Source organism: Prionailurus viverrinus, chromosome D2, assembly GCF_022837055.1.
Source record: "Prionailurus viverrinus isolate Anna chromosome D2, UM_Priviv_1.0, whole genome shotgun sequence".
In the NCBI taxonomy this organism is placed as follows: Eukaryota; Metazoa; Chordata; class Mammalia; order Carnivora; family Felidae; genus Prionailurus; species Prionailurus viverrinus.
The window spans coordinates 8,704,724-8,732,496 of record NC_062571.1 but is presented as its reverse complement, the minus strand read 5'-3'; the positions used below and the strand labels follow the sequence as shown (position 1 = coordinate 8,732,496).

The window sequence follows — 27,773 nt, the reverse complement described above, 5'->3', positions numbered from 1 at the left end:
TTTTGATGAAAGTATCGTAGTTCTGCAAGACGTTCACATTGGGGGAAATTGAGTGAAGCGTATAGGGGAAGGTCCCGGGAAGATGAGAGGGTGCTTTCTTCGAGTTTGGTATAAGAACACTTCAACGGCTTTTAGCACGAATACCGAATTGCTAGCTTGCTTCTTCCTTCATTCCAAAGGATAACCATGCTGGTCACAGATCCCACGTTTATAAATGAAATCCATGCACACCTTTCCTTCTCTTGGCTTGTGTCTAGAAGGCGCACTGCTTTGCTGCAGGCGTCGGGGGCACGGACAGAATGCTGGCTCCAGGCAGAAGTGAGTATCTCAGATGATAAGCTCTGAACTCAGCAGACTCGGCAGCTACGCTCCAGCTGATTTCTCGAGGAGTGGGCAGGTGTATATCGGGAAAGGGAATCTTGAGAGGTACTGAACAATTTAGGCAACATCCTAAGGGCTTTAACAACGCAAATGCCTCCAAGCTTCACTAAAACCCTGTTCGCTGGCTACTACCACTAGCTTTTACAACTTAGGAGTGAGACGTCGCTTCTAAGGAGGATACGGGCACTTTCCCAGCCCAAGCTGCCAGGAGCAGAAAGCTCCAGCTCTCCGCCGCAGCCGCGCCGCTCCCTCCCTCTGCGCATGTGCATCCCCGCCTACTCCTCCCGGCTCGTCCTTCCCCGGCCTCCAGCCCCTCGTGGGAAACCTTCCCTGGCTTCCGGGTCCACGCGGCGAGGGAGCTGCGGGTGAGCCCCGGAGGGAGGGTGCGAGGGCCCAGGGGGCCCCGCGCGGCTCGGGGGTCCGGCGGGGGCGGCGGTGCCCAGTGGTGGGTAGGGGCCCCGCGGACATAGGAGGGACCCCAGGCTTCTGCGGCGCCTGCAGAGTGGAAGGGACGCGGGGTGTGGGGGGGGGGGGGCATGGGCGTCTCAGATTAAGGGACCGGGGTCCCGCGTGGGAACGTGGGCTTTCCGGCTTGCAGGGTCCGCAGGTGTCCAGCTCCAGCGCTTACCAGGCTGCGCCGTCGTGCGGCCGCGGGTGGGGAGTGCGCGTGCGTGACGTGTGCGCTGGGCCCACGGGGAGGGGGTGGGGCTGCGGAAAAGAGTGAACGCGCGTGCGCGACGTGCGTGCGCGCTTCACGTTGTGACGTGTGCGCGTGCGTCTTATAGGCGCCTGGCTACCTAAGGAGGGGCGCGGTCGTAGGAGAGAACGAGTGAGCCAGGCAGGGCTTCTGATGTAAATGAAGGGCTCTGACCGAATAGCCGACGTGAGGCTGGGGCTTCTTATCTGTAAAGTGTTGCCGCACTGCATTGTTCTGAGCACTCGCATTTTGTTAGCTGCTATTGTATTTGTTTGTTATGTGTGTAATACGTGCGGCTGGAGCGTGGACAAGTCTCTAGGGCCTTCATTGCTCAGTTAACTCATTTGTGCAATGGAACAGGGAAGGGGCTGGACTAGCTAGCCACCAAGGCCCTTTCCTGGCTCAAACATTCCCCAGATCCCAAGTTATTATTTATTATGTATTCATTTGTTATTTGTTATGTATAAGCATGACTGTATCCTGAAGCCATCGAAGGCTGTGTGACGGTGGAAGGTCTGGGACAGAGTTAAGAAGAGCGAGGTGAGCTGGAGCTGAGAGGGGTGGGCACGCAGCCTGCACAGGAAACGTCGCCTCTTTGGAGAGTTTGTGAGGGCATGGTCGGGAATGAAAGGTTCACCAGCCATAGCTAAGGAAGTTCTGTCATCACCCCTCTCTGAACACTCCCTTCTCCCCTCATTTTCTGTGCACTGTTTCCGGAGGCGAGCTGCCCTCGAACAATGTCCCATTGTTGATGGCATCTAGAAAGATGCCGAGGTTCCCGCTTTCCTGACCTTACAGACGTACAGAATGGTAGTGCAGGCAAGTCTCTTGTAGGGTTAATCTGTTTTGACCTTATTTGAAAAGTGAGAAGGCAAAAATTGAGCCTGAGGAGCTGACTGACTGAGATTATGCAGTTTGTTAGTGCCAGAACCACCGTTAAAAGTTAGGTCTGCCGATGGCTGGGCCACTGCCCATTGTGCCACTGTGAAGTCAAAGATAGTTTGTTACCAAAAGACCTTTTGAAAGTTGTAAGCAGGTTAGAACAAACATTAAACATTTTTTACGTTGCCTTAAACAGTCCCATCTCTTTTTTCCAGAGGTTTCTTGGATTATCTGACCTCAAGGGATTAATGGTGTTAACAGGAAAATATTAACAATGTGGCTTGAGGTTTTTAATTTTTCCCCACCACATCAGTTTTTTTGACAAACCCATAGTGTTTCCTCCTTTAGGTTACTGTTCTATGTTAAACTCATCTTCTCATGTTTTTAATTTTTCTGTGTCACAGAACCTAAATTGGTAATAAATCAATAAGAAACAAATGTTTACATTCACTCAGTGAAAAGTATCATGTCTAAGCTCAACATATATCGGAGCCACACATGGACACGTAAGTATCTTGTATGTGGAGCTGTTGCGTAGGCAGGTAAATTCAGGAACTGCAAGATAGGCCAAGTCTCTCCTAACTTCCTTCTTCCTTGTTCCCCTCAGCTCTGCCTCCTTCACTAAGAGCGGAAAATGAACAGATCCCAGGTGAGTTGTTTGGTTTGTGTATTCCCACTTTGTTTTAAAAAAAAATTTTTTTTTTCAATGTTTATTTCTTTTTGGGACAGAGAGAGACAGAGCATGAACGGGGGAGGGGCAGAGAGAGGGAGACACAGAATCGGAAACAGGCTCCAGGCTCTGAGCCATCAGCCCAGAGCCCGACGCGGGGCTCGAACTCACGGACCGCGAGATCGTGACCTGGCTGAAGTCGGATGCTTAACCGACTGCGCCACCCAGGCGCCCCCCCCACTTTGTTTTAAAACGAGTTGTCTAAAGTTTGTAAGGATTCGTATTTTTAAAACGAAAAAGTAGAAGTGGGCAAGAATTATATTGAGGGCAGTAGGTCAAGAGTAGCAAATTCAGGGGCACCTGCGTGGCTCAGTCGGTTAAGCATCCGACTTCAGCCCAGGTCATGATCTCACAGTTTGTGGGTTCGAGCCCCGCGTCAGGCTCTGTGCTGACAGCTCAGAGCCTGGAGCCTGCTTCGGATTCTGTGTCTCCCTCTGTCTCTGCCCTATTTTTCCTAAATAGCTCTTGTTCCTTTCATTGGAGCACAGTATTAGAAACCAAGACTGGGGGACTAGGTGTGCCTTTTGCTAGTGGTGCATCATTGCTGGTAGACCCTCCTAGCTAACTGAACAAGGAAATACATGTGTGTACTAACCCATGCATATACACAAGTCTATAAATATTTCAGTATGCAACCATCTATATCTACAGTAGGCTACGTATTAGTTCACACTGTTTTCTCCTGTTGTAATCATTACCACATGGAGCATTCTAACCTTCTCTCCTTGCTTGTGTGTAGTCTCCCACTCTAACAGTGAGAATCTGGCTAACATCAAATGGATTTTATTGACTTGATAGTTCAATTTGAGCATACATGTACATGTACATGATTTCAGAGTTGTTAACCCCTGGACTCTTGATTCTTCCGGGTCGGGGCCCTTATGAATTAAGGGGCTAGAAATATTCATGCGTAGGTTTTTTTTTTTAATTTTTTAAATGTTTTATTTATTTTTGAGACAGAGAGAGAGACAGAGCATGCATGGGGGAGGGGCAGAGAGAGAGGGAGACCCAGAATCCGAAGCGGGCTCCAGGCTCTGAGCAGTCAGCACAGAGCCCGATGCCGGGCTTGAACTCACAGACCACGAGATCGTGACCTGAGCCGAAGTCGGATGCTCAACCAACTGAGCCACCCAGGCGCCCCTCATGTGTAGGTTTTAAGGAGACATAAGGTTTCAGATGCTAGGGTGTGAAATTGCCGGGTCAATTATGTAATGTATGTTTAGCTTTGCAAGAAACTGCCAAACCATTTTTACAAAGGTGCTGTATCCGTCTCCATTCCTACCAATTACAAATCAGAATCCTTGTTGTTCTGCATCTGGACCTGAAATTGGTATTGTCATTATTTTGGATTTAACCATTCTAATGTGTCATGACATCTCATTTTTGTGTGGTTTTTTTGAAAAATGTTTATTTATTTATTTTGAGAGAGAGAGAAAGAGAGAGTGCATGCATGCGAGCAGGGGAGGGCCAGAGAGAGAATCCCAAGCAGGCTGTGTGCTAGCAGCTCAGAGCTCGATGCGGAGCTCAATCTCACCAACTGTGAGATTGGACCAAAGCCGAAATCAAGACTCAGACACTTAACCGACTGAACCACCCAGGCACCTCTTATTTTTGTTTTAATTTGCATTTTCCTACTAACAGGTGATATTGAACATTTGTTCATATGTTTATTTGCTATCGTTATGTCTTTGGTGATATGTTTGTTCACATCTTTTGCCCATTTTTCAATGGGTCATTTGTTTTCTTACTGAGCTTTAAGAGTTCTTTTGTATTTTTTGGATACAAATCCTTTAGTAGATATATGTGTTGCAAATATTTTCTCCTAGTCTGTGCCTTGTCCTTTCATTTTCTTAGAAAATGCCTTTTGCCGAGCAGATTTTGTTTTTAATAACACCCAGCCCATGTTTCCTGCCCTCCCCCACAACCCCCTGCCATGGGATGTGCTTTTTCTTTTGTATCTAAAAGCTCATCACCAAATCCAGGGGCACAGAGATTTTTCTCTTATATCCTGTGTTCTGTATTTTCTTCTAGAAGGTTTTGCATCTTACATTTAGATCTCTGATTCATCTTTAGTTAATATTTGTGTAAGGTGTAGGGTCTCTGTCTAGGTTCATTTCTTTTGCATGGGTATCCAGTTGTCCACCACCATTTGTTGAGAGTATCTTTTCTTCTTTTATTGCCTTTGTTCCTTTGTCAAAAATTATTTGACTGTATTTTGGTAAATCTAATCCTGGACCCTCTATTTGTTCCATTGACCTGTGTGTCTCTTTCAGCAATAACATACTGTTGTGGATACTTGTAGCTTTATACTACACCTGGAGATCAGTTGATGTGAATTCTCATTTTTCTTCTTCCACATTGTGTTGGCTGTTCTAGATCCTTTGCCTTTCAATATAAGCTTCAGAGTCATTTTGTTAGTATCTGCAAAATAGCTGTTTTTTTTTAATTTTTAATTTTATTTTTTTAAAGTTTTATTTTATTTATTTATTTTTTTAATTTTTTTTAATGTTTTATTTATTTATTTATTAAAAAAATTTTTTTTTTTCAACGTTTATTTATTTTTGGGACAGAGAGAGACAGAGCATGAACGGGGGAGGGGCAGAGAGAGAGGGAGACACAGAATCAGAAACAGGCTCCAGGCTCTGAGCCATCAGCCCAGAGCCCGACGCGGGGCTCGAACTCACAGGCCGCGAGATCGTGACCTGGCTGAAGTCGGACGCTTAACCGACTGCGCCACCCAGGCGCCCCAATGTTTTATTTATTTTTGAGACAGAGAGAGACAGAGCATGAACGGGGGAGGGGCAGAGAGAGAGGGAGACACAGAATCGGAAACAGGCTCCAGGCTCTGAGCCATCAGCCCAGAGCCCGATGCGGGGCTCGAACTCACGGACCGTGAGATCGTGACCTGAGCTGAAGTCGGCCGCTTAACTGACTGAGCCACCCAGGCGCCCCTAAAGTTTTATTTTAGAGATAGTGTGTGAGCTGGAGAGAGGGGCAGAGTGATAGAGAGAGAGGGAGAGAGAGAATCCCAAGCAGGGCTTGGGGCTCGATCTTGTGGCCTTGGGATCATGACCTGAGCCAAAATCAGGAGTCAGACACTCAACTGACTGAGCCATCCAGGTGCCCCAAAATAGCTGGGGTTTTTATTTGAGTCACATTGAATTTATAGATTAAGTTGGAAAGAATTGGTATCTTAGCCATATTGAGTCTTCCTATTGATGAATATGGAACATTTCTCCATTTATTTAGATCTTTGATTTCTTCCATCAGTTGTGTTTTTCTGCAAACACCTGTAGATATTGTGTTATATTTATACTTGAGTACCTTTTTTTTTTGGCACTATTATAAATGGTATTTTTTCATTCATTTGAAAATTTGGAATTCCAATTCATTTTATTTGTGTTTGTTTATTTATTTATTTAAAGTGAGAGAGAACGAGTCAGGGAGAGAGGCAGAGAGAAGGAGAGAGATTTCCAAGTGGGCTCCACACTGTCAGCTAAGGGCCCAACCATGGCTTGATCCCACATACTGTGAGACCATGACCTGAGGCAAAATCAGGTGAGACGCTGAACTGACTGAGCCACCCAGGTGCCCTGTGGAATTCCAGTTCTTTATTTGGATATAGGAAAACAGTTGACGTTTTAATATTGACTTTTATCCTGTGATGTTGTTGTATTTGCTTATTACTTCCAGTTGGTTTTTTCTTTCTTTTTATAGATTTCTTGAGGTTTTCTATATAGACACTCATATTGACTTCAAATAGAGAGTTTTATTTTTGCTTTGATCCCAGTGATCTCATCTCTTTCCCCCACCCACCTCCCCTCTGGCAATAACCAGTTTGTTCTCTATATTTAAGAGTCTCTTTTTGTGTCTCTTTTGTTTCTTAAATTCCATATGGTAGTTGTCTTTCTTTGACTTCTTTCACCTAGCCCTGTAGTCTCTACATCTATCCATGTTGTTGCAGATGTCAAGATTTCATTCTTTTTATGGCCGAGTAATAGTCCATTGCGTGTGTGTGTGTGTGTGTACCACATCTTCTTTATCCATTTGTCGATGTACTCTTGGCTTGCCTCCATATTTTGTCTATTGTAAATAATGTTACATTTATATATAAACATAGAGGTGCATATATCTTTTCAATTCAGTGTTTTCATTTTCTTTGAGTAAATACCAAGTTATGGAATTACTGGATCATATGGTAGTTCTATTTTTTTTTTTTGGAGGAACCTTTATACTGTTTTCCATAGTGGCTGCACCCCTATCCCCTAATATCCCCCCCATCAGTATATGAGGGCTCCTTTTTCACATTCTCACCAACTGCTGTCATTTCTTTTTTGAGTCTAGCCATCCTGACAGTTGTAAAGTGATATCTCGTGGTTTTGATTTGAGTTTCCCTGATGATGAGTGATGTTGAGTATCTCTTCATGTGTCTCTTGACCATCTATATGTCTTCCTTGGAGAAATGTTTATTCAGGTCCTCCATCCAGTTTTTTAATCAGCTTGTTTTTTTCTGTGCTGAGTTGTATAAGTTATGTATTTTGGAAATCAGATCCTTAACAGATACATCATTTGCAGATATCTTCTCCCAAGGTTTTATTTTTGTTTTATTGATGGATTCCTTTGCTGTGCAGAAGCTTTTTTGTTTTGGCGTAGTCCCAGTAGTTTAATTTTGCTTTTGTTTCCCTTGCCTAAGGAGACATATCTAGAAAAATGGTTCTACAGATGATGTCAAAGAAATTAGCCTATGTTTTCTTCCGGTTTCAGGTCTCACGTTTAGGTTTTTAATCTCTTTCGTGTATGGTGTAAGAAATGGTCCAGTTTCATTTTTTTTGCATGTAGCTTTTTCCCAGCAGCATTTGTTAAAGAGACTGTCTTTTTCCCATTGTATATTCTTGCCTCCTTTGTTGAAGACTAATCGACTATATAACTGTGGGTTTATTTCTGGGCTGTCTGTTCTGTTCTACTTCGAATAGCCAAAACCATCTTGGGAAAGAAAAGCAAAGCTGGAGGTATCACAATCCCAGATTTCCAGATAGACTACAAAGAGCTACAGTAATTGAAACAGTATGGTACTGGCACAAAAATAAACACAGAGATCAGTGGAGGAGAATAGAGAGCCAATCATGCATGTATGTATGTATATATGTATATATATATGTATATATATATATATTTTTTTTCTTTTGGTTTCTTTTGGGTCTTACTGCACTAGTGAGTGCTTCCAACACAGAGTTGAATAGGACTATTGAGACAAGACATCCTTGCCCTATTCCTGCCCTTAGAGGAAAAGTGTCCAGTCTCTTAACATTAACTGTGATATTGCTGTAAGATTTTTGTAGATGGTCTTTATCAAGCTGAGAAAGATCCCCCTATTCCTAGTTTGCTGGGAATTTTCATCATGAATGCTGTTAGATTTTGGCAAATGCTTTTTCTTCATCAATTGATTGGATCATGTAAATTTTCTTCTTGGCCTGTTGATGTACTAGATTGTATTCATTGATTTTTTTTTTTTTTTAAACATTGATCTAGCCTTCCATACCTGGAATAAACTCCACCCGGTCGTGGTTTAAAATACATCTTATACATTGTCAGATTTGATTTGCCAATATTTGAGGATTTTTGTGTCTATGTTAATGGGAGATATTGGTCTTTAGTTTCTCATGTCTTTATCTGGTTTTGGTATTAGGATACTGCTGGCCTCATAATATGAATTTGCAAGTGTTGTGTACTGGAGGAGATTGTGAAGAATTGGTATTTTTTCCTTAAACGTTTAATAGAATTCATCAGTGACACCATTTGGGCTTTGTGCTTTCTATTATGGGAGTGATTTGATTATTTATTCAAGTTTTTTAAAATTTATTAAATTTTTTTAAGGTTTTTTCATTTTTCACAGAGCGAGTGGGGGAGGGGCAGAGAGAGAGGGAGACACAGAATCCAAAGTAGGTTCCAGGCTCTGAGCTGTCAGCACACAGCCTGATGCAGGGCTCAAACCACGGAGCATGTGATCATGACCTGAGCTGAAGTTGGACGCCTAACCGACTGAGCCACCCAGGTGCCCCTAATTCAAGTTTTTTTTTTTTTTTACAGATATAGATCTATTCAGGCTATTTATTTTTTTGTAGGAAATGGTAGCCGTGTCTTTTAAGGAATTTGTCCATTTCATCTAATTTTTCAGGAATAGAATTGTTTGTGGTATTCTCTTATTATTTTAATGTCATTAGGATCAGTATTGACCGATCATTTCTGAGATTCATAATTGTTTCTTTTCTTTTTTTCTTGGTTAGGTTTTCTGGAAGTTTATTAATTTTATTGGTCTTTCAAAGCAGCTGTTGGTTTCATTGATTTTTTTTTCATGGTTTCAGTTTCATTGATTTATTCTAATGCTTCCTTTATTTTGCTTGCTTTTGGCTTAATTTGCCTTTCTTCTGTAGTTTACTAAGATGGAAACTTAGGTTACTGATTGAAAATTTTTCTTTCTGTTTTTTTTGGATGTTTATTTATTTTGGGGGGAGAGAGAGAGAGAGATGAGCAGAGGAGGGGCAGAGAGATGAAGACACAATACAAAGCAGGCTCCAAGCTCTGAGCTGTTTGTTAGCACAGACAGCTATCTCATGATTATTGATTTCTATTTAATTTCATTGTAGTCTGAGAACGTATTTTGTATCATAGCTGTTGTTTTAAATTTGTTAAGGTGTGTTTTGTGGCCAAGACTATGCTTTATTTTGGTGAAGGTTCCATGTGAGCTAAAATAGAATGATAAAGTGTGTGTTTTACTATTTTGGATGGAGTATTCTATAACTGTCAATTAGATCATGTTGATAGAAAGCGCTGTTCAGGTCATTTATGTACTTAACTGGTTTCTGCCTCCTTGATCTGTCAGTATTGACGGAGGGGTGTCGAAGTCTCCCAACTATGAGTATAAATTTGTGTATTTCTCCATTCAGTTCTGTCAGTTTTGAGGTACATATTTTGATAGATGTATGTGTATGTTCTCTGTGAGGACTTGAATCCAGGTAATGAGTTAATTCCGATGCTGTGTTTCTTAGCTCTAAAGTGCCCTTTTATCTGTGTTCAGATGTGTGTACGTTGTGTGTCTGTAGACACATGTATCCGAGGGCCCGGAGACCATCCCCAGGTTCAGTGACTCAGCGGGTAGTCCTTCTTATGGCTCTGACTCCTTAACGGGCAGGCGTACAAAGCAGAATCAGGGAAGGGAAAAGGCACGTGGAGCAGAGTTGAGAGGAAGCCAGGAGCAGACTTCTAAGAGTCTTCCCCCGAGACGCCCGTCAGTGCCCCAGCAGTGAGATGTGGCAGCAAATGGGAAATGTCTGCCCCGGGAGCTTGGGAGACTCAGTGCTCAGAGACCAGGAGCCGATGGCATCGGTACTCTCTGCTTAGCACAGAAACTTCGAGACCAGAAGGAATGCACGTGTGTGCATAAAGCATATTGCTTACACACAGTTCAGGCTCAGCAAACCATTCGTATTAGGGCACGGTGAGTCTCCTGAAGTCCAAGTTCCCAGGTGCCAGTCAAGGGCGCCTCACAGCGGACCTTTCAGGGGCTAGCAGTCTCCGGCCTGCTCTATTACTTCTCTGCACGGCACCCATACCACATATCCGTCAACTTATCTCCTCTGTTCCTTTATTTTGTTCGTGTTTTCCTCTGTTTTATTAGCCATATTAATCATAATTCGTTTTAAAGTTCTTGTTTATTAATTCCAATATCTGGGTCTCCTCGTGGTCTGCTCTATTTTATTACCTATTTCTTCTGTCACGTAAATGATAATGTTAAAGAGCTAACTTTTTCTTGGTTTGCCTTCCTTCCCAGTGTGCTGTGTGCACACTGTTGGCTCCTGCAGTGTGTAATTTAGTAAAGGTTAACGTATGCGTCTACTCCTCAGATCGTAAGCGCTTTAAGCACAGGAACGATGTTTTCATCAGCAGTATTTGCAGCAAGGGGAACAGTTCCAGGCCCTTAGTGGAAACCCAGTTTGTGCAAGATACTTCTTTTATCCTACATAGTATAGCACAAAAGAAGGCGTCCCGTATGTCAATTTTTAGTGAATCCGAAAGAGATAAGCTCTTTTAAATCTCTTCCGTGTCCTGTAGTTCTGACACTTTCATATAGAAAAGGAATATACCATTACAGGAACAAGTGTCATTCAAAGATGTATGTGTGGACTTCACTCAGGAAGAGTGGTATCTGCTGGATCCTGCTCAGAAGATACTATACAGAGATGTGATTCTAGAAAATTACAGCCACCTTGTCTCAGTAGGTAAGAATTTTTTTTCCCTTGTGCCTGACTACCAGTACATTTCTGGTTGTTGAAACATATGAATTGCCTGTGGAATTTTCTGATTTGAAACTCGAGATTCAGGGCCATGAGATGACCCGTCTCTCTCTGGCCCCCATAAAACATGCTGTTTTCTCAGGGGTTGGTTCATTTGGGCATCTCCCTTGGGTAGCTCCCAAAGCTGTACCTTTCAGAGTTCCTGAAGCCAGGCTCTTTAACCATTGTCTTGTATTATTTTTCCTTAACAGGATATCGCTTTACTAAGCCAGAAGTGGTCTTCAAGATAGAGCAAGGAGAGGAGCCCTGGATATTAGAGGCAGGATTCCCAAGCCACTGCCACCAAGGTGAGTTAGTGAATTCATGGGCAGATGGAAGGCTAGGGGATGAGATCTTAGGCCATTGGTTTAGGGTTTATCACTTTTGAAATCATTCTTCAGAAATTTCTTTTTTTTAGGGGCGCCTGGGTGGCTCAGTCAGTTGAGCCATCCAACTCCTAATTTTGGCTCAGGTCATGATCCTGTGGTCTGTGAGATCGAGCCCTGTGTTGGGCTCTGTGCTGAGAGTGTGGAGCCTGCTTGCTCTCTCTTTCTCTCTCTCTCTCTCTTCCCCTCCCCTGCACCCTCCCTCTCTCTCTCTTTCAAAATAAATATGCTTAAAAAATGTCTTTTTTTAGTCTTAGAGCTTTGGAAGTGAGTAAGGACGGTTGGCCCACATCCCCCTATTACCTTAATCATACTCCTCCATATGTCACTTCCACTCATAAATGCTTTCCTTGTCCTTCGACATTTTTGAGTGATTTACTTGTGCCCACGATGCAAACTTAGTTGGTTTCATCTCAGATAATTTTTCTTGGTTAGTTTATCTTTTAAAATTGTTTTATTCTCTTTGGACGCCTTGTGTTAGTTCGTGTGTATTCCTGCTGTACTTGTAGATATTTGTTTAACAAACATGTGGTGGGCACCCACTATGACCTGGTTGTGTTTTTAGGTAATTAAAAGAATAACATCCCTTTTATCATGGAGCACATATTACAGTGAGGAACAAGGAGCCTGTGTGTGTACGCACGCGTGCATGCTTGTGACTACATACATACGGTTTGTGATGGGGAGGGAGAATGATGGCATGTGCTATTTGGTAAGGACATCAGAGAAAACCTTTTGATGAGGTCCACAATAGAGATGAGACTCTAGTGAAGTGAAAGTGTGAGCTGTTCCAGGCACAGGGAACATCAGGTGCTAAACTTCTCAGCTGTGTTTAAGAGTGTTTGAAGAATGGCAAGGGGGCCATTGTGGCTGGAGGTGAGTAGGTGTGGGCAAGATTGGTAGGAGATGATGTCGTAGAGGTAGTGTGGCCCTTGGTAGTTGGTTTTTTTTTTTTTTTATTAAAAAAAAAATTTTTTTTTAACATTTATTTATTATTGAGGCAGAGAGCGACAGAGCGTGAACGGGGGAGGGTCAGAAAGAGAGGGAGACACAGAATCTGAAACAGGCTCTAGGCTCCAAGCTGTCAGCACAGAGCCCGACGCAGGGCTCAGACTCAGAGACCGCGAGATCATGACCTGAGCCGAAGTCGGACGCCTAACCAACTGAGCCACCCAGGCACCCCAGGCCCTTGGTAATTTTATTTCGAGTGATATGAGAAAACCTTGTGTTTTTTTGTTTTTTTGTTTTTTTTTTGAGTAAATGTAAGTCAGATTAAGTCATCAGATGTGATTTATTGTTTATGCAGTAAATACACCGTGGTGGTTAGATGGTGCTTGGGCGCGGGCAAGGAAAGAATATCATTTAGGAGACTATTCTGAACTCCAGAGGGGAGAGGATAGCAGCTAAGGTGATACTGGAAGTGCTGAGGAGCAGGAGATTTGTACGCGTATCTCGAGGATGAGAGCGTGGAAGAGAGACAGGAGCCCAGCCTGACTCCACTGCTCCGTCTCAAGCAACTGGGCCAACGAGGGTGCCCTTTACTGAGACAGAGATGTTGGAAATTATAGGGGAATCACGACATGTTTAAATTTGGACACGAGAAGCTCCAGAGAGCTGCTAGAATCCAGTTGTGTGTTGAACGAGAGTATGGATGTATGCGAGTATGCTGGACGTGGTTGAGGCCAGAGCCAGAAGTGCCCACGCGAGAGGCGTCAGCTGTGGGTCGCGGGGAAGGCACGAGGCTGGGAGAGCTTCTAGATCGGAGGTTGGCGGACTTTTATGTAAAGACCATAGCACATATTTTAGGTTCTGTGGGTCACATGTGGTCTGGGCGGTGGCGGCTGCTCCTCCTGCTCCTCTTCCCACTCTTCCTCCTGCCCCTCCTCCTCCTCCTGCCCTTCCTCTTCCTCCTGCCCCTCCTCCTCCTGCCCCTCCTCCTCCTCCTGCCCTTCCTCCTCCTCCTGCCCTTCCTCCTCCTCCTGCTCCTCTTCCTGCCCTTCCTCCTCCTGCTTGTTCTCCTTCTCCTCCCCCTTCTTCTCCAGTGGCAGCTCCTCCTCCTCCTCCTCCTCCTCTTCCTCCTCCTCCTGCTCCTCCTCCTCCTCCTCCTGCTTGTTCTCCTCCTCCCCCTCCTCCTTCTCCTCCAGTGGTGGCTCGTGCTCCTCCTCCTCCTCTTCCTCCTGCTCCTCCTCCTCTTCCTTCTGCTGCTGCTCCTCCTGCTCCTCCTCCTTCTGCTCCTCCAGCAGCAGCTCCTCCTCCTGCTTGTTCTCCTTCTCCTCCTCCTCCTCCTCCTCCTTCCCCTCTTCCTCATCCTCCTGCTCCTCCTCATCCTCCTGCTCCTCCTCCTGCTTCTCCTCCCCCTCCTCCCCCTCTTCCTCCTCCCCCTCCTCCTGCTCCTCCTCCTGCTCCTCCTCCTCCTCCTCTTCCTCCTGCTCCTCCTCCCCCTGCTTCTCCTCTTCCTCCTGCTCCTCCTCCTCCTCCTGCTCCCCCTTCTCCTCCTGTTCTTGCTCCTCCTCCTCCCCCTCCTCCTGCTCCTCCTCCTCCTGCTGCTCCTCCTTCCTGGTTCCTCTTCTCTCGCCTCTCTTCTTCCTTTCCACTCCTCCCTACTGCTTCTTTTATCTTTTCCTCTAAAGATGTAAAAAGCATTCATTGATCAAGGACCCCACTCAGCCAGCAGACTCCTTTTCTAGAGAGTGGTTGTTTCCAAGTAAAAGCAGTGGCCCTGGAACAGTTCCACTTCTACAAGTGGTTTACAGTCTGTTAAATTGCATGGTGAGAGGAGCTGGAGAAGGAGTAGCCTGAGTGACAGGAAAACCCTGGAGCCTGGTTTCCCAGGAATCCAACAGGAAACAGTCTGCCATTGTATTTCTGCCTTCACTGGCAGCTCCAGCACCAGCCCACTAAACCCCGTTTTCCCCTGTTGCTGGTCTCCTCATGTTCCTGGGTTGTTTGCCTTCCAGAACCGTCTTCTTGCCTCTTCGGTTTCTCACTGATCCCACTCAAAACCAGAACTGCATCTGTGTTCTCTCATTCCTGGCTCCATCTAATTACTAACTGGTTTTTATTTTCTTACCTAAAGCATCCAATTTATCTTTCACTAGCCTGGAAAAGTTGCTAGTTATTAAAAAATAAAATTAAAATTGAAGTCTGTTTTCACTGACTATTGCAGTGTGGTCCTGTGCTGCCTATGTCATTTCTTTCTCTCTGCTCTTCAGAATTTATACCAAACCCCATACTTTCCTATATCTTAAATTTCACTTCTAAATGCTTTCTGTCTTATTTACAACTTTTATTCTTGCTTACTTTGCCTTTTCAGATACTTAATAGTGTCCATGTGAATTCTTTAGACATTGCACGGTACACTGTGATGGCTTGTCATTATTTCACTTATTTTAAGTTAGAACTCAAGTTTTTTTTCCTATCACTTAAGTGGCCCATATTTTATGACCCTCACCCATGATTGGCCGTATCCCCAAAACTCAGATCTAATCATAGCACCCTTGTTTAGGGTTTCTTCCTTTATTGAGATTTTGTTGTCCCAAAGAGAAAGCCCTTTATTTTCCTAATTCTGACAGTTTACTAATTACTTTGTTGATTAACTGTGGAGCCACGTTTGGAAGAGATCATTCTTTTTCATCGATTCAGAATGCATTCTGTGGTACTTCTCCTAAATGCACATTGCCGTTTGGTCCTCATGTATACCAGCCCATCAGGAACAGTTTGGAAATGATTCATATGCATGTTCCTTTTAAGAGTCATTCATATTCTGCCTCTGTAGTGAGGTCAGAGGAAGCAGGATTTTGGTAACACCCGCCAAGAGCCAGACTGCGGTCTTCACAAAGGTGTAGCATGGAGCGAAGGACTTTCCTTACACTATGGTGAATTTCACAGGCAGTAAACTTGTTCTGAAGACAGCGACTAAAGGCTGGAGGCGGAAGGGGTGTCGCGGTGCTCGTTGGCGTTCATTCTTTGCTTGTTATTTTATTTTATTTTATTTATTTTTTTTTTCAACGTTTGTTTATTTTTGGGACAGAGAGAGACAGAGCATGAACAGGGGAGGGGCAGAGAGAGAGGGAGACACAGAATCGGAAACAGGCTCCAGGCTCTGAGCCATCAGCCCAGAGCCCGCCGCGGGGCTCGAACTCACGGACCGCGAGATCGTGACCTGGCTGAAGTCGGACGCTTAACCGACTGCGCCACCCAGGCTTTGTTTGGGTGTTTTTTTGCTTGTTATTTTTGTGGTTTGTTGTTTTCAGTTAAAGAAAGCATTTCCTGGAAGATGTCCAGGTTCCAGGAAGAAGGGGGCTGGAGCGCAGCTGGCCAGGTGAAAGGTGTGTCTCTGGGAGTGAGCGGTTTATGAGAGGCCCAGCTGGAGCTGCACAGAAGTCCTGTTAATGGACTTTTGACAGGGCGGCCTGCACACTCACTGTGGATCCAGTCGGTGGAAAGTTTGTTTTGTTTAATTTGTTTTGCAGTGTAGTAACTGTTATCAGTCGGTCCTTGGAGCAGTGGGCTCAGGACGGCATTAGACTTTTTTTCACACGAATGAACATTGTTGCATTGGGTAGCAGCAGTCAAGCACAGCCAAGAATTTGTAAGATAAAGTTTGCGGAAGGTCTCAGAACCGTGTAGAGAGAGGAGTGATCCTTCCATAAGGAAGTCTCACAAGTAGGTAAAAGCCACAGATGAGGCTAGGTGTAAAGGCAGAAAACCTTGATGTGAAAGATAAGCTTAGATATAAAAGCAGACTTAAAGATCAGCAGTGCCTCAGAAACAGAATGTTTTGGGGAGAAGTAAGCCAGCAGACTGGGGTGAGTAATTGTGTGACTTGCCGGTCAGGACAGATTCATTAACAGCTGTGAGAAAACAAAATGAACCTGTTCCTTTGCAGAGATGGCCCGCCCCTCATCTGTTTTGTATTTCCTACTGGATATTTGTGGTGTTGTGAATCACAGCTAGGTAGAGAATGAGAGTCTGAGGTGAAGCAGTGTCCTTCAAAACATGAGGAAATAGGTGCTTTCAGAAATGTCTTCTGATGCTGATCTATCAAACGGAGGGGAAAAAAGGAATGGCCACACGCACACAGGCGAGGATCCTACCATAGTTTGAGGTCGGGCTGTGAGGATGTGAGGACATCAGCTGTGATCTGCCTCTGAAATCTTCCTCGGCAGTGTTTCTCAAACAGTCTATTTGTAGTTTATTTGTTACTAAAAAACAAAACAAAACGAAACAAAAAACCCTCCCTTGTTGAACTCATCCAATTCTCTACATTTCCTGCTTCCTAAATGGACACCTCTCAGAAAATCTCCAGCCCTTGCTCACCGTGTCTTGAGTTTATTTCACTTCCAGCCTGCTTCTTACAGCTTTTTTTAAAAAAATAATTATTTCTTGTGAAATAAGTCAAAAGAAAAACAAGATTCTGGGCTGTAGGACCTCCTGGTGGAACCTGAGGAAGTTGGTGTTGGTGCATCGATAGAAGATATGCTCCAGCAGGAATCCTGCCCCAGAAATCTGTGTCTGAGGGGATTTAGGACTGGACTGTTCTGTCTCCACCAAACGTAGTTCATCCTCTGAAAGCCCTGTCCGCTAATCTCCACTGTCACTTTATGCAGTGTTCAGTGTCTCTGTCGGGCTGACCCCATTCTCTGAGTTCCCCTGAATCAGCCACTCCTGGCTCCCTGTGCTTTGAATTTTCACCCTTTCCTGTCCAGTTTTGAAGGTTACGTGTTTAAAATGTTAAATGTCAGGGCACCTGGGCGGCTTAGTCGGTTAAGCGTCCAACTCCTGATTTCGGCTCAGGTCATGATCTCACTCACGGTTTGTGAGTTCGAGCCATGCATCGGGTTCTGCAGAGCCTGTCCGTGCAGAGCCTGCTTGGGATTCTCTCTCCCCCTCTCTCTCTCTGCCCCTCCCCTGCTCATGCTTGCTTGTTCGCTCGCTTTCTCAAAATAAATAAAACTTAAAAAACAATTAAAAAATAATAAAATGTTAAATGTCATTGCCAGGTTCCTTCCCTGTTTCCACTGTCGCGTGTCTTTATTTTCCAGTGAAAGCAGAAGGATAAAAAACGTGTGCTTGGATTTAGTTCACACCAGGAAACCGAGCCTAAGACAAAAGCATCAACTAGATAAAAGGGCGTTTGTGTGAGTTCGTTTCCATTAGAAATGTACTAGGATTCATAAGATGTGGTTATTTTTCTCATTTCTAGAAGACTGGAAAGTTGATGACCTGATAGAGAGCAGCCAGGACAATGAAGACGAACATTTTTGGCAACTTGCTTTTACCGCCAACAAAACATTAAATATAGATAGTGGTGCTAGAGTAAGAAAAACTTTCAATCTGGGCACAGATTCTGTTCCTTCAAGAAACTTTCCATATAAGATATGTGACTCGTGCGAAATGAGTTTGAAAAATATTTCAGGCTTAATTATTAGTAGAAAGAGCTATTCTGGAAAGAAGCCTGATGAGTTTAATGTATATGAGAAATTGCTCCTTGACATCAGGCATGAGAAAACTCCTCCTGGAGGGAAATCTTATAAATATAATCAAAAAAGGAATGTGCTCCATCATAGTCACGATCTCAGTCAGCCAATTTTTGATCAGCCTTCTGAGTATAATGAAAATGGACAAGCCTTCCATGAGGAAGCGGCATTTTTCACAAACAAGAAAATACAGATAGGAGAGACGCTCTGTAAATACAATGCATGTGGAAGAACCTTCATCCACAGTTTAGAACTCAGTTTATCTCAGAGAACTCATTTGGAGATGGAGCCATATGAATGCAGTCTTTGTGGGAAGTCCTTCTATACCGATTTAAGATTGGGACACCAGAGAACTCTTACAGGGGAGACTCCTTATGAATATGACGAATATGGGCAAACCTTCTGTGATGACTCAACTTTCATTATCCATCAGGGAACCTATGCAAGAAAGATTCCCCACGACTATAAAGTGAGTCATAAAACGTGGGAAAAGTCAGCCCTCTTTAAACATCAGATAGTACACATGGGCAAAAAACCTTATGAGCACCATGAAAATAGGAATAACTTCAGCAAGAAGTCCCATCTCACCCAACTTCGAAGAGCTCACTCAGGAGAAAAAACCTTCGAATGTGGTGAATGTGGGAAAACATTCTGGGAGAAGTCAAACCTCACTCAGCATCAAAGAACACACACAGGAGAGAAACCCTATGAATGTACTGAATGTGGGAAATCATTTTGTCAGAAACCACACCTTACCAACCATCAGCGAACACACACAGGAGAAAAACCCTACGCATGTAAGCAGTGTGGAAAAACGTTCTGCGTAAAGTCAAACCTCACAGAACATCAGAGAACACACACCGGGGAAAAACCGTATGAATGTAATACGTGTGGGAAATCTTTCTGCCACAGGTCAGCCCTAACTGTACATCAGAGAACACACACAGGAGAGAAACCCTTTATATGTAATGAATGTGGGAAATCCTTCTGTGTGAAGTCAAACCTCATTGTACATCAAAGAACTCACACAGGGGAGAAACCCTATAAATGTAATGAGTGTGGGAAAACCTTCTGTGAAAAATCAGCTCTCACTAAACATCAGAGAACTCACACAGGAGAGAAACCCTATGAGTGTAACGGATGTGGGAAAACCTTTAGTCAGAGGTCAGTACTGACGAAACATCAGAGAATTCACACGAGGGTGAAAGCTCTTTCAACATCCTGATGTCCAGAAGTCTCCACCCACCCTTTCAAAGTCTTACACCATTTTTGAAAATGAGATGAATGAGACCCAAAGAATGCCTCATGTTACTAGAAAGCGACATCTTGTTGTACTTCAAATAATTAATACTAGAATGAAACCTTACAGATATTTTGAATATGTGAAAGCTCTCAAAAACTGAAACTTTTCATCAGAAAATTTATATTGAGGGGAAGTTTATTCACTTAAGTAATGTAAAAATCTTTGTCTAGAATTTATGTTGTGTCGTATTCCAGATGTGATACCAAATTTTATTGTAAATACAGTGGATGGTATTATTCATTCATACCCAGACTCACAGTGGAATCTGAAGCTTAAAAAAAGTTCAATCACAGCAGCATTAAACATTTATGTGAGGAGTCTCTGACGATTGCAGGCCCAATGTGGGTGTAGCAATATAACAGGAATTGGATGTACACTTGATTTGCAAATTGGAGTCCAACGAACTTGTGGAGAAAATATCCCTTCATTAAATAACTTGTGGTCTGTATTAATGTTTCCCACACTAAATACCACCAGTGTCTACGGGTTGACGTAAATATAGATGTATATATGTAGATGTAAATATATTTATGCACACATACCCACACAGATGCAGTAGTGTGTTAGAGTAAGCCCACAATGGCTTGCAAGTACTGCTGATGGTTAAATTCCCAGGAATTTTGTGAGCCAGTTCTTAGAACATAATCATTATTTAAAAATTAAATTATATTAAAAACAAAGGTAATAAATACTCAGCATTCCTTGCTTCCTAATTATTTTATAATATTTTGCTATTAGCCTTGTTCTTTAGGTCACTCACAGTATCGAGTCTGCATGGTGACAATACCATACAACACGTGCTCCCGCCCGTCCCTTCCCACCTCTGTACTCAGTCATGAGGGTAGCTTGGCTTTAGTGGGAGTGTTTACACCCTGCAAATTGGCAAACCCTACAAACCGGGGTTTTTGTTTTTTTATTTTCTCAGCCTGTTGTCAAATATTTACCGGCACACCGCTGTGCATATATGAAAATATATTTGGAAAATTTAAAGTACAAACTATATACCTTACCCCCTGTCCCATTTCCCGCCATAAGTAAATGGCTGTGGCCATTATTGCTGAACTGCGTCTTCAATAAAGATCCCCAAATCTGTTTTTGTGAGGTTTTTTTTAACTACCTTTACATCAGTCTTCATTGTAAATACTATCAGAGCCTCTTCGTAGTTTGCCCAGTCTGTGCTGTGTCACCACCGCATCACCACCCTCTTCTGTGACATTGCTGGCATATATGATGAGTGAGTAGGGCTGTTGTTCCTGAACTACTACTTCCCAAAAGAAGCCAGATAGTATTTTTCTGAGTTTTTTCAGCTGCCTCTGGGTCAGTCTGTAACGTAAGAGCTGTTAATAACAATGATATCCCATGAATTTTGCACAGGTCTCCATCAGTTATGAACAGGAATACTCCCTACTCTCCACAAATAAAAGTAGTGCTATGCGCTAGAATGCCACTTTCATTCTCTTGGTATTGGGTTGTTGTATCTACTTAGGCATGATACGTTGTATGTGACCCAGGAACTGGAACTATGTAATTGTATTTAAAATAATAGGATGTCATATACTGTCTCTTCCTCCTTTGTTCTGTTTCCTGTGCCTCCTTGGAACACACTGATCAGCGGTTCCAGGGACACTGCCCACCCAGCACCCATTCTCTACTTCTTACTTGCTGGGCTCTGTTTTGTTTCTCTTCCCATCCCCCATCCCCCCACCCCCAGGCAATTTAGGAGTAAATCCAGATTAAGTTAATCATGGAGATGCTATTCTAATGATTTTGTTGGGATGGACACGTGAGCAGTGAGATGTTTGGAAAATATTCTGCGGTACTTCTGGGAAAGATCTCAGTGATAAAATATTGTCATGGCATGAGAAGACACAAGGAGAGATTGTCTCTCTTATGTTGGATTTTTTCATGTTTGTATGTTGTACCAAATTATAGCTTGTGGCCCTGAAGGGCAATAGCCTGAAGAGAACAATAGACAAAATGGAAAAAGCCTGGCTCAGAGGTGACGTCATAGAGCTGCACAACTCCATCTGGACCTGTTTTCTGCTAGGACTTTACATTACTGCGGTAGTAATGGTTTCTTATTGATCCTTAGGGCTGTCTGTCACTTAGAGCTGAAGCATTCCAGCTGGTACCGACACGTACTTAGTTCTAAGTGTTTATGTTCTATACAGTGATTTGGGGGAAGAATGATTTCTTTTGACAAGTTAATACAGGGATAGCTCTTTGTATCAGCCTTGGTTCTGATGAAAACCAGAATGCTACCCCAACTAAGATTCTGATGGCAGACTTCTCACAGCGGTTTGGGCCAGAAACAAGGAATACTGAAGCGCCTAGGGGCTGGCATCACTGAGAAGCCATGGCCAGTCTAAATCCTAAAGGGGCGAAGGATGGAGACAGGTGTCACCAGAGCCCATTAAGAGCTGCTCTCACGGAGGAGAGACCATCTCCTAGGAGACACTGTCACTACCAGAATTGTGGCACTGGATTGCTGGTGCCTCCTTTTGGAGTACCCGGCCCGGTGCTACGTGCGGGTTAGCTGAGGTGGGCACAGAGAAAGGGGACAGCAGGTCTGGGAGGAGCTAACGGCTGATGAGCTGCTCAGTGTGTTTTCATTTCTGTAAATTCCTATGTAAAGTCTCCGTATTAGAAATAAACTTACTCTACTAGTTGAAAGTTCCATATTTCTGCTCCATTGTGCTTTTGTGTCATAAGTAAATTCCCTTTGGAACTGAGCACTGTGGCAGGTGTCTCTGTTGACATGCATGAAGCAGGTAGTATGTTGAATTGCTTTCTTCATACATCTCTTGTGGTGTTTCTCGTTATATGTGTTGTGAGATACGCAGCTCTGTATTCTTCCAAATCAGTAGCCAGTTGTCCCTGCATTTTTTGATCAATTCACCCTTTTCCTCGTCAGCTTGATAATGGCGTTTTGAGCATGTACTATATATTGTGTGTAGTGACTATTGCTTTTTGTCTGCTCCAAGGCAACTCTTCTGTATTCTTCCAAGTAATATAACCTGTCCTTGTGAATGTGTGAGTTGACATTTATCACAGATGATACCATCTCTTCCTGGCCCCACATTTGTATTGATCCAGGAATGGTCACTTGTTACAAAATAGGCCAATGAGGACCCATCCCAGAATATTTTTGACAAGTCTCCGTGACCAGATAGTTTATGTCCTTGTTGCTGCCAGAAGTCCTATCAAGAAAACACGTTCGCCCGGGAGAACCTGATGGGGATAGTGCTGTAAAGTAAAATAAAAATAGGAAAAGTTGTCAGAAACATGGTTTGATTCTACATCGCGTGGAGAGGGACTGACCTCACTTGGACGGCTGCAGCGGAGGGAGTGAACCATTTGGTCATCTGGAGGGAGGGAGAGTATGCTGCGTGTATGTGTGTAATACGTGTGCGTGTGTAACCAACAGTTTTACATACCTGTAATTTTGTTTCCTGAAACAACACCCTAATTACGTGTGATATATTCTGATGTCTTACTTTGTATTGTACTGCATTCTGTTAAAAGAAAGACTTGTTGCTGTATGCTAAACCGATTTCACAGCCAATGAATGGGTCATCTCCCAGAGCTTGAAAGCCAGTGCTCAAGTGCAAACTCAGAAAAGGAATTCCTGGGTCACAGGTGTGGTTTTCTGAAATGAGTAAGCAATTTACATTTCCAGTGCCTGGAAATTGTTTTCTGATAAACTCCCAAGAACTTGTCTTTTGGGAACTGGGCCCATTTTCTGTGTTGAACTTGGCCTCCCCTTGCCTGGTGTGCCCTATCACTTCATGTCCAGCCTGTACTTGGCAAGGAAAGGTAGAGCTGTAGCCTCTGGAAAGGTTCAACCCATGGCGTCCTAGATGCCCTCAACCACCCTGCTTGTGGCTCCAGTTGGAAGCTGCAGCTGTAGCTGTGCCCTTGCACTACCCGCCTCTGCCTCTTTGTGGGGAGGGCTTATCCTGTTCCGATTCCTGTTATTTCCGCTGGATCTTCATCCGCCACTCAGGGACCGGACTCTGCGGGATCCCAGACTCCTCCCTTTTCCCCGCCTGCCCCTCCTTTCGGATTCTACACCCCCAGGCTTCCCTTCCAGACAACGAGGACCAATATCTACTCTTAGACACCACTTTAGGAGCAAGGTCCCCCCAGATACTTGGGAGGTGGAAAAGTGATGCTTGATGTCTTGCGCCTTCCGCCGTGTGTGGTCGGGATGGTTGACACTCAAACTGACATTCAGTTTCCTCATATACAAAATGGGGGTAGTTCTCCCCATGTGAAGAACTACATTTTCATCTTGCTTGTAGTGACACACGGGCCAAAAACTCTCACTGGTCTAACCCCCCAAAGTCCTTAGAGAATAGGAGGGGAGGTTAGAATTGTTTGAACTCTGGGGCGCCTGGGTGGCTCAGTGGGCTGTCTGCATGATCTCTCAGTTTGGGACTTTGAGCCCCGCGTCGGGCTCTTTGCTCACAGCTCAGAGTCTGGAACCTGCTTCAGATTCTGTGTCTCCTCACCCCTCTCTCTCTGCCTCTCCCCCACTCATGCTCTCCCCCCCCCCCAAGAATAAATAAACACTAAAAAAAAAAAAAAAAAAAAAAAGAGCTACTTGAACTCCAGCCCCTAGTGAAGATGTATCCTGCTCTATTGGGTCTCTGACCACATTCTTTAAACTAGAAAAGGTACTTGGAGAAGCATGGCAGCCGTGTCTAGTGTCCATGAGTTGTGGGACTTCCTTAGTCTTCCTGTGACTGGGCGCTCCTATGCTGATGGTCCTTACCATCTGCCCATGTTGGGGGGAAAGGGCATGAGTATTCTTTGGAATATAACAGATGAGTAGCCTTCACCCCCATCCTCTCCTAAATAGTTGCCTCCCCTAAAATAACTATCATTTTTCAGTCCAGCATGTATCCTAGGACTTTTTCCATGCATTGTAATCCATGTTTCTTTACCCACACAGAATTTATAATAAACCAGAATCTGAAGGGCATTTGACTTTTGCAAATCAGAAACACTGTCAAAATATTAAAATCCTACATTGCAAGCAAAAGTGTATATGCCGTTTCCAAATAATACGTTGTTGCCTGGAATTAGACAACTTTAAAGCTGTCATGCTCAGCGATTTGCAAGCTGTATTTTGTAATTGCTCTGAAAGAGAAATAAACCATGTAATTTTTAACAGCCTATGGATGAACAACTATTATTTATGTTTTTTGGAGTTTTTTGGCATATGATTTGGTGATTTGTGCAGATATTCTATATTATTATAGTTTAAAACATTTTAAAATTCCTATAAAATGTATCCAAAAGTTTTAAAACTGCTGATGTTAGTGGTTGTGATGAAAAACATCTGAACCACAGTAACTTTAGAAGAGCAAATACTATGGAAATAGCATGCTGTTAGTTTAGTAGGTAATGAGAAAAATAGTATGCTCAGAAAACATAAATAAAATGACTTTCATATACCACAGGAGTCACAGACTTACATTCTCTGAAACGTGTTCTTCAATTTTACTTATATGGGAAAATTAGTGAAAAAATAATACTGCTCTCTTGTCATCCATAGGTGGGTTGTGGCTTTGTCTCTGGTGTTTGGTTTGCTTTCTTCTATTTCAGTGTTCTTTTAGGAAATATGCACGCACACACTCCCTGTCTCTCTCTCTCTCTCTGTCTCTCACAATTACTAGGATAACATATATATTATATATAACATTTCATTTCACAATATGTGATTAACATTTTTCCATGTTTTTCTGCCTTTATGTGATCATGTTTAATGACTGCCCAGGATTCTGTCTTATGGATCAGTACCGTTTTACCTACAATCTATTGATACTCGCTTAGGTGGTTTCCAGTATTTTTATTATAAATAACCTGTGGAGGAGCACCTTGGGGCATATACCTTTCTACACTCCTCCAAGTTTTCTTCTTTGAATTTCTTTCTAAGAGTGTAATGTCTGGATTAAAAGGTAAGTTCATTTTCAGTGCTGATGAAATTGACTCCAGAAAGGCTGTATGAATTTCAGATCCATCCAAAGTTTGAAAATGTGAGTTTTCTAAACCTGTTCCCACCATGGATCCTATTCTTTTACAGTTTTTCCCAGCCTTATATGATATAAGGTTTTCTAGAGTCATTGAGAAATTTAATACTATTTATTGACTTATCTTCAATTTCTTTCTTTGTGTTGGCTCAGGTCCTTAGCCATAAGGACACTTTTTATGAACCATACAAAAATTATTTGTTTTGTAAATTTCTAGTTTTACTGTTTTACATTGGGCTGGGCCTGTGCAAAAAGATAAGCGGCGGATGGACCCAGGGTCTATATTTAGGGGTTCCCGGGACAGCCATATGTGGGGAAGGTGGTCAGTAATTGAGTTTGGGGAGAGGTCTTGTGCTCCTGGACCCCAGGGCCCAGAGATCCTCCGGAGTAGAGCTCAAAGGCCTTACTCATACCTCTTAGCAGCACGGGCAAGCCAGCAGGGGGAGTAAGAGGAATGATTTGGCCATTGACTGCCCACCCTTCCCCCACTACCCCCCTCCCCAAGGGCTCAGGGCACTGGTATCTGTAGGACCTGAAGTGCCTTTGCTTCCTAGGCCTGGTTTTAATTGAGGTGCTTACTCTGTAACGGTCATAAAAGAGTAGTACAATAGTTTCTTGATTTATGTGCTCTTTGTAATAATATCTTTTATCTCTGTTTACAGCAACAATGAGAACTATACATACTGACTTTTTTCATTTTATAATACATTATTCCACATTAATATGATACCCTTCTCATTTTTTTTGGAGTGCCCTCTAAAATTTGTCTACAGAAAGATTATTGAGATCAAGATTTCGTAAGTTCACACTTTTAAGTAAATTTTGTCTGCAGCTGGTGTCATGCATTCTCAACATTAAAATTATGAAACATGATTTTTGAACTTTTATAGTTTAAATTTTATATTTCAATTAGGAATACATACAAATACAATTACACACAAGTATGTATTCATTACAATATGGGCGGTAAACATAAAATCTGTTAAACTATTATGCACTAAAGTTCAATAGTTTCCTTCATATAGACTGCACATTTCTTATTTATACCTATATCTTTTCTTTCTTTGAGCATGTAAACCTCTTGGCTTTTTATCATGGACGTAAGGGAGGAATTTTATATAAAATATAAAATATATTTACTAATAAAGATCTTCACTGTGTACTATTCAGTAAAGAGATAGTCACAAAGGATCATGCTCTTTATAAAAATGTCAGAGTTTGCACTTAAAGTTAACTCTGAGAGGTTTTGATGATCATGGATATGACATTTTTAAATTGTTGGCCTCTGTTTTTAGTTTTTCTTAAATATTTTATGATCATAAATGATATGGATATATTTGTGATATACATTTATTTGTGGTAGTTTTATGTCAGTATAGACACAGGCTGTGATTAAAGCCCACTTCTAAACCCTCTCCTTAGAGATTGTAGAAACAGCACCTCCTGGGAGAAGAGATTGTTTGGGGCAGCTCTAAAGGAAGGGCCATAGAGGCTAATGGGCACCGAGTCCAGAACTGTAAATAATGATGTCTGATGACCCAGGGAAGGGAAGGCATAGCTCGTGGCTCTGTGCATGTGCACTTCCGTGTTGTCTCCAGACTCCAGAGGAGGCTGAGGCGTGAGGCTCCAGCTCTTATCCTTGGGAGACCTGGTTCTAGACAGAGAACTGGAAAGGAAGTTTGTGCCCTTTGGGTTCTGTGGAATTTGGTAGTCAGAGGGACAAAGAGTTGTAATTGGATTGCAGTGGGTAGAGTTCAAGATTTCTCCAAATGCTTCTCAAGTGGGTGTATTAATGTGTGTAGTTTTGAGCCTGCTGGGGACTTGCCTTCAAAGAAAGGCCCTTGAGGATAGGCTGTGCCAGATGTCCATGGTTTTCAAGGTGGAGGGAAGGGTGTGGGGAGAGGAGGAGGAATGGCATGGTGCAGAGGATGAGCTGGGATCGCCTTTGTTACTTTCTGTAAGGAAAGCTCCCTATATGCAGTACACTCTATGGGCCTTGCTTCCAGAAGGTCTCTTCCTCAGCTGCATATGCCAGGATACAAGGCCCATGAATGTGACTGAGGAGGATTGTTAAAGGCTGTCCGATAGGAGCAGTGTAGTGAAACACTGTTGAAGAGCATGGACTTTGGAGTCAGTCTGGTCTGCATACACGGCCAGTCTCTACCGCTCAACACATTTGTGAGTCTAGACAGGTGACTTGACCACTGAAATCCTTGGTTTCTCCCTCACTAAAAAGTGAATGACAGCAGTAACTAGTTTACGGGGCTGTTGTAAGATGGAAAAAAAAATAAGCAAGTTCTAAATATATTTATCAATCAGTTATGAGTCAGACAGTCTTGTAGCTGATTAGGAGTTATTTGAAAATGAAACACAAAACTCTGTTGGAGAGTGATGTCACCAAGATGGTGAAGTAGGAGATGCCGCCTCCCCCATTTAAGCTCAACATTAAGACACCTATCCATGAACAAAACAGCTCCGGGAGAGCTCAGGAGTCCACTTAACAAACTTCAGCAACAGTGGAACAAAAACCCTGAGAATAACTTCAAA

General features: G+C 43.2%; 1 protein-coding gene across 4 annotated transcripts; it reads left to right on the top strand.

Annotated features, from left to right (window-relative positions):
* The first annotated feature begins 651 nt into the window (after nucleotides 1-651).
* On the top strand, nucleotides 652-21,867 carry LOC125147521 (zinc finger protein 248-like). Of its 4 annotated transcripts, XM_047824599.1 has the most exons (7): nucleotides 652-746; nucleotides 1,547-1,618; nucleotides 2,365-2,466; nucleotides 2,568-2,609; nucleotides 10,840-10,966; nucleotides 11,233-11,328; nucleotides 17,612-21,867. In XM_047824599.1, the coding sequence occupies exons 4-7, from the start codon at nucleotides 2,595-2,597 to the stop codon at nucleotides 19,108-19,110; spliced, it is 1,737 nt and encodes a 578-aa protein (XP_047680555.1). In that variant the 5' UTR covers nucleotides 652-746; nucleotides 1,547-1,618; nucleotides 2,365-2,466; nucleotides 2,568-2,594; the 3' UTR covers nucleotides 19,111-21,867. The 4 variants fall into 4 exon arrangements, with proteins under 4 accessions (XP_047680555.1, XP_047680556.1, XP_047680554.1 ...); XM_047824600.1 differs by lacking the exon at nucleotides 1,547-1,618 and having other exon boundaries at nucleotides 671-746; XM_047824598.1 differs by lacking the exon at nucleotides 652-746 and having other exon boundaries at nucleotides 769-1,618.
* Nucleotides 21,868-27,773: the final 5,906 nt, after the last annotated feature.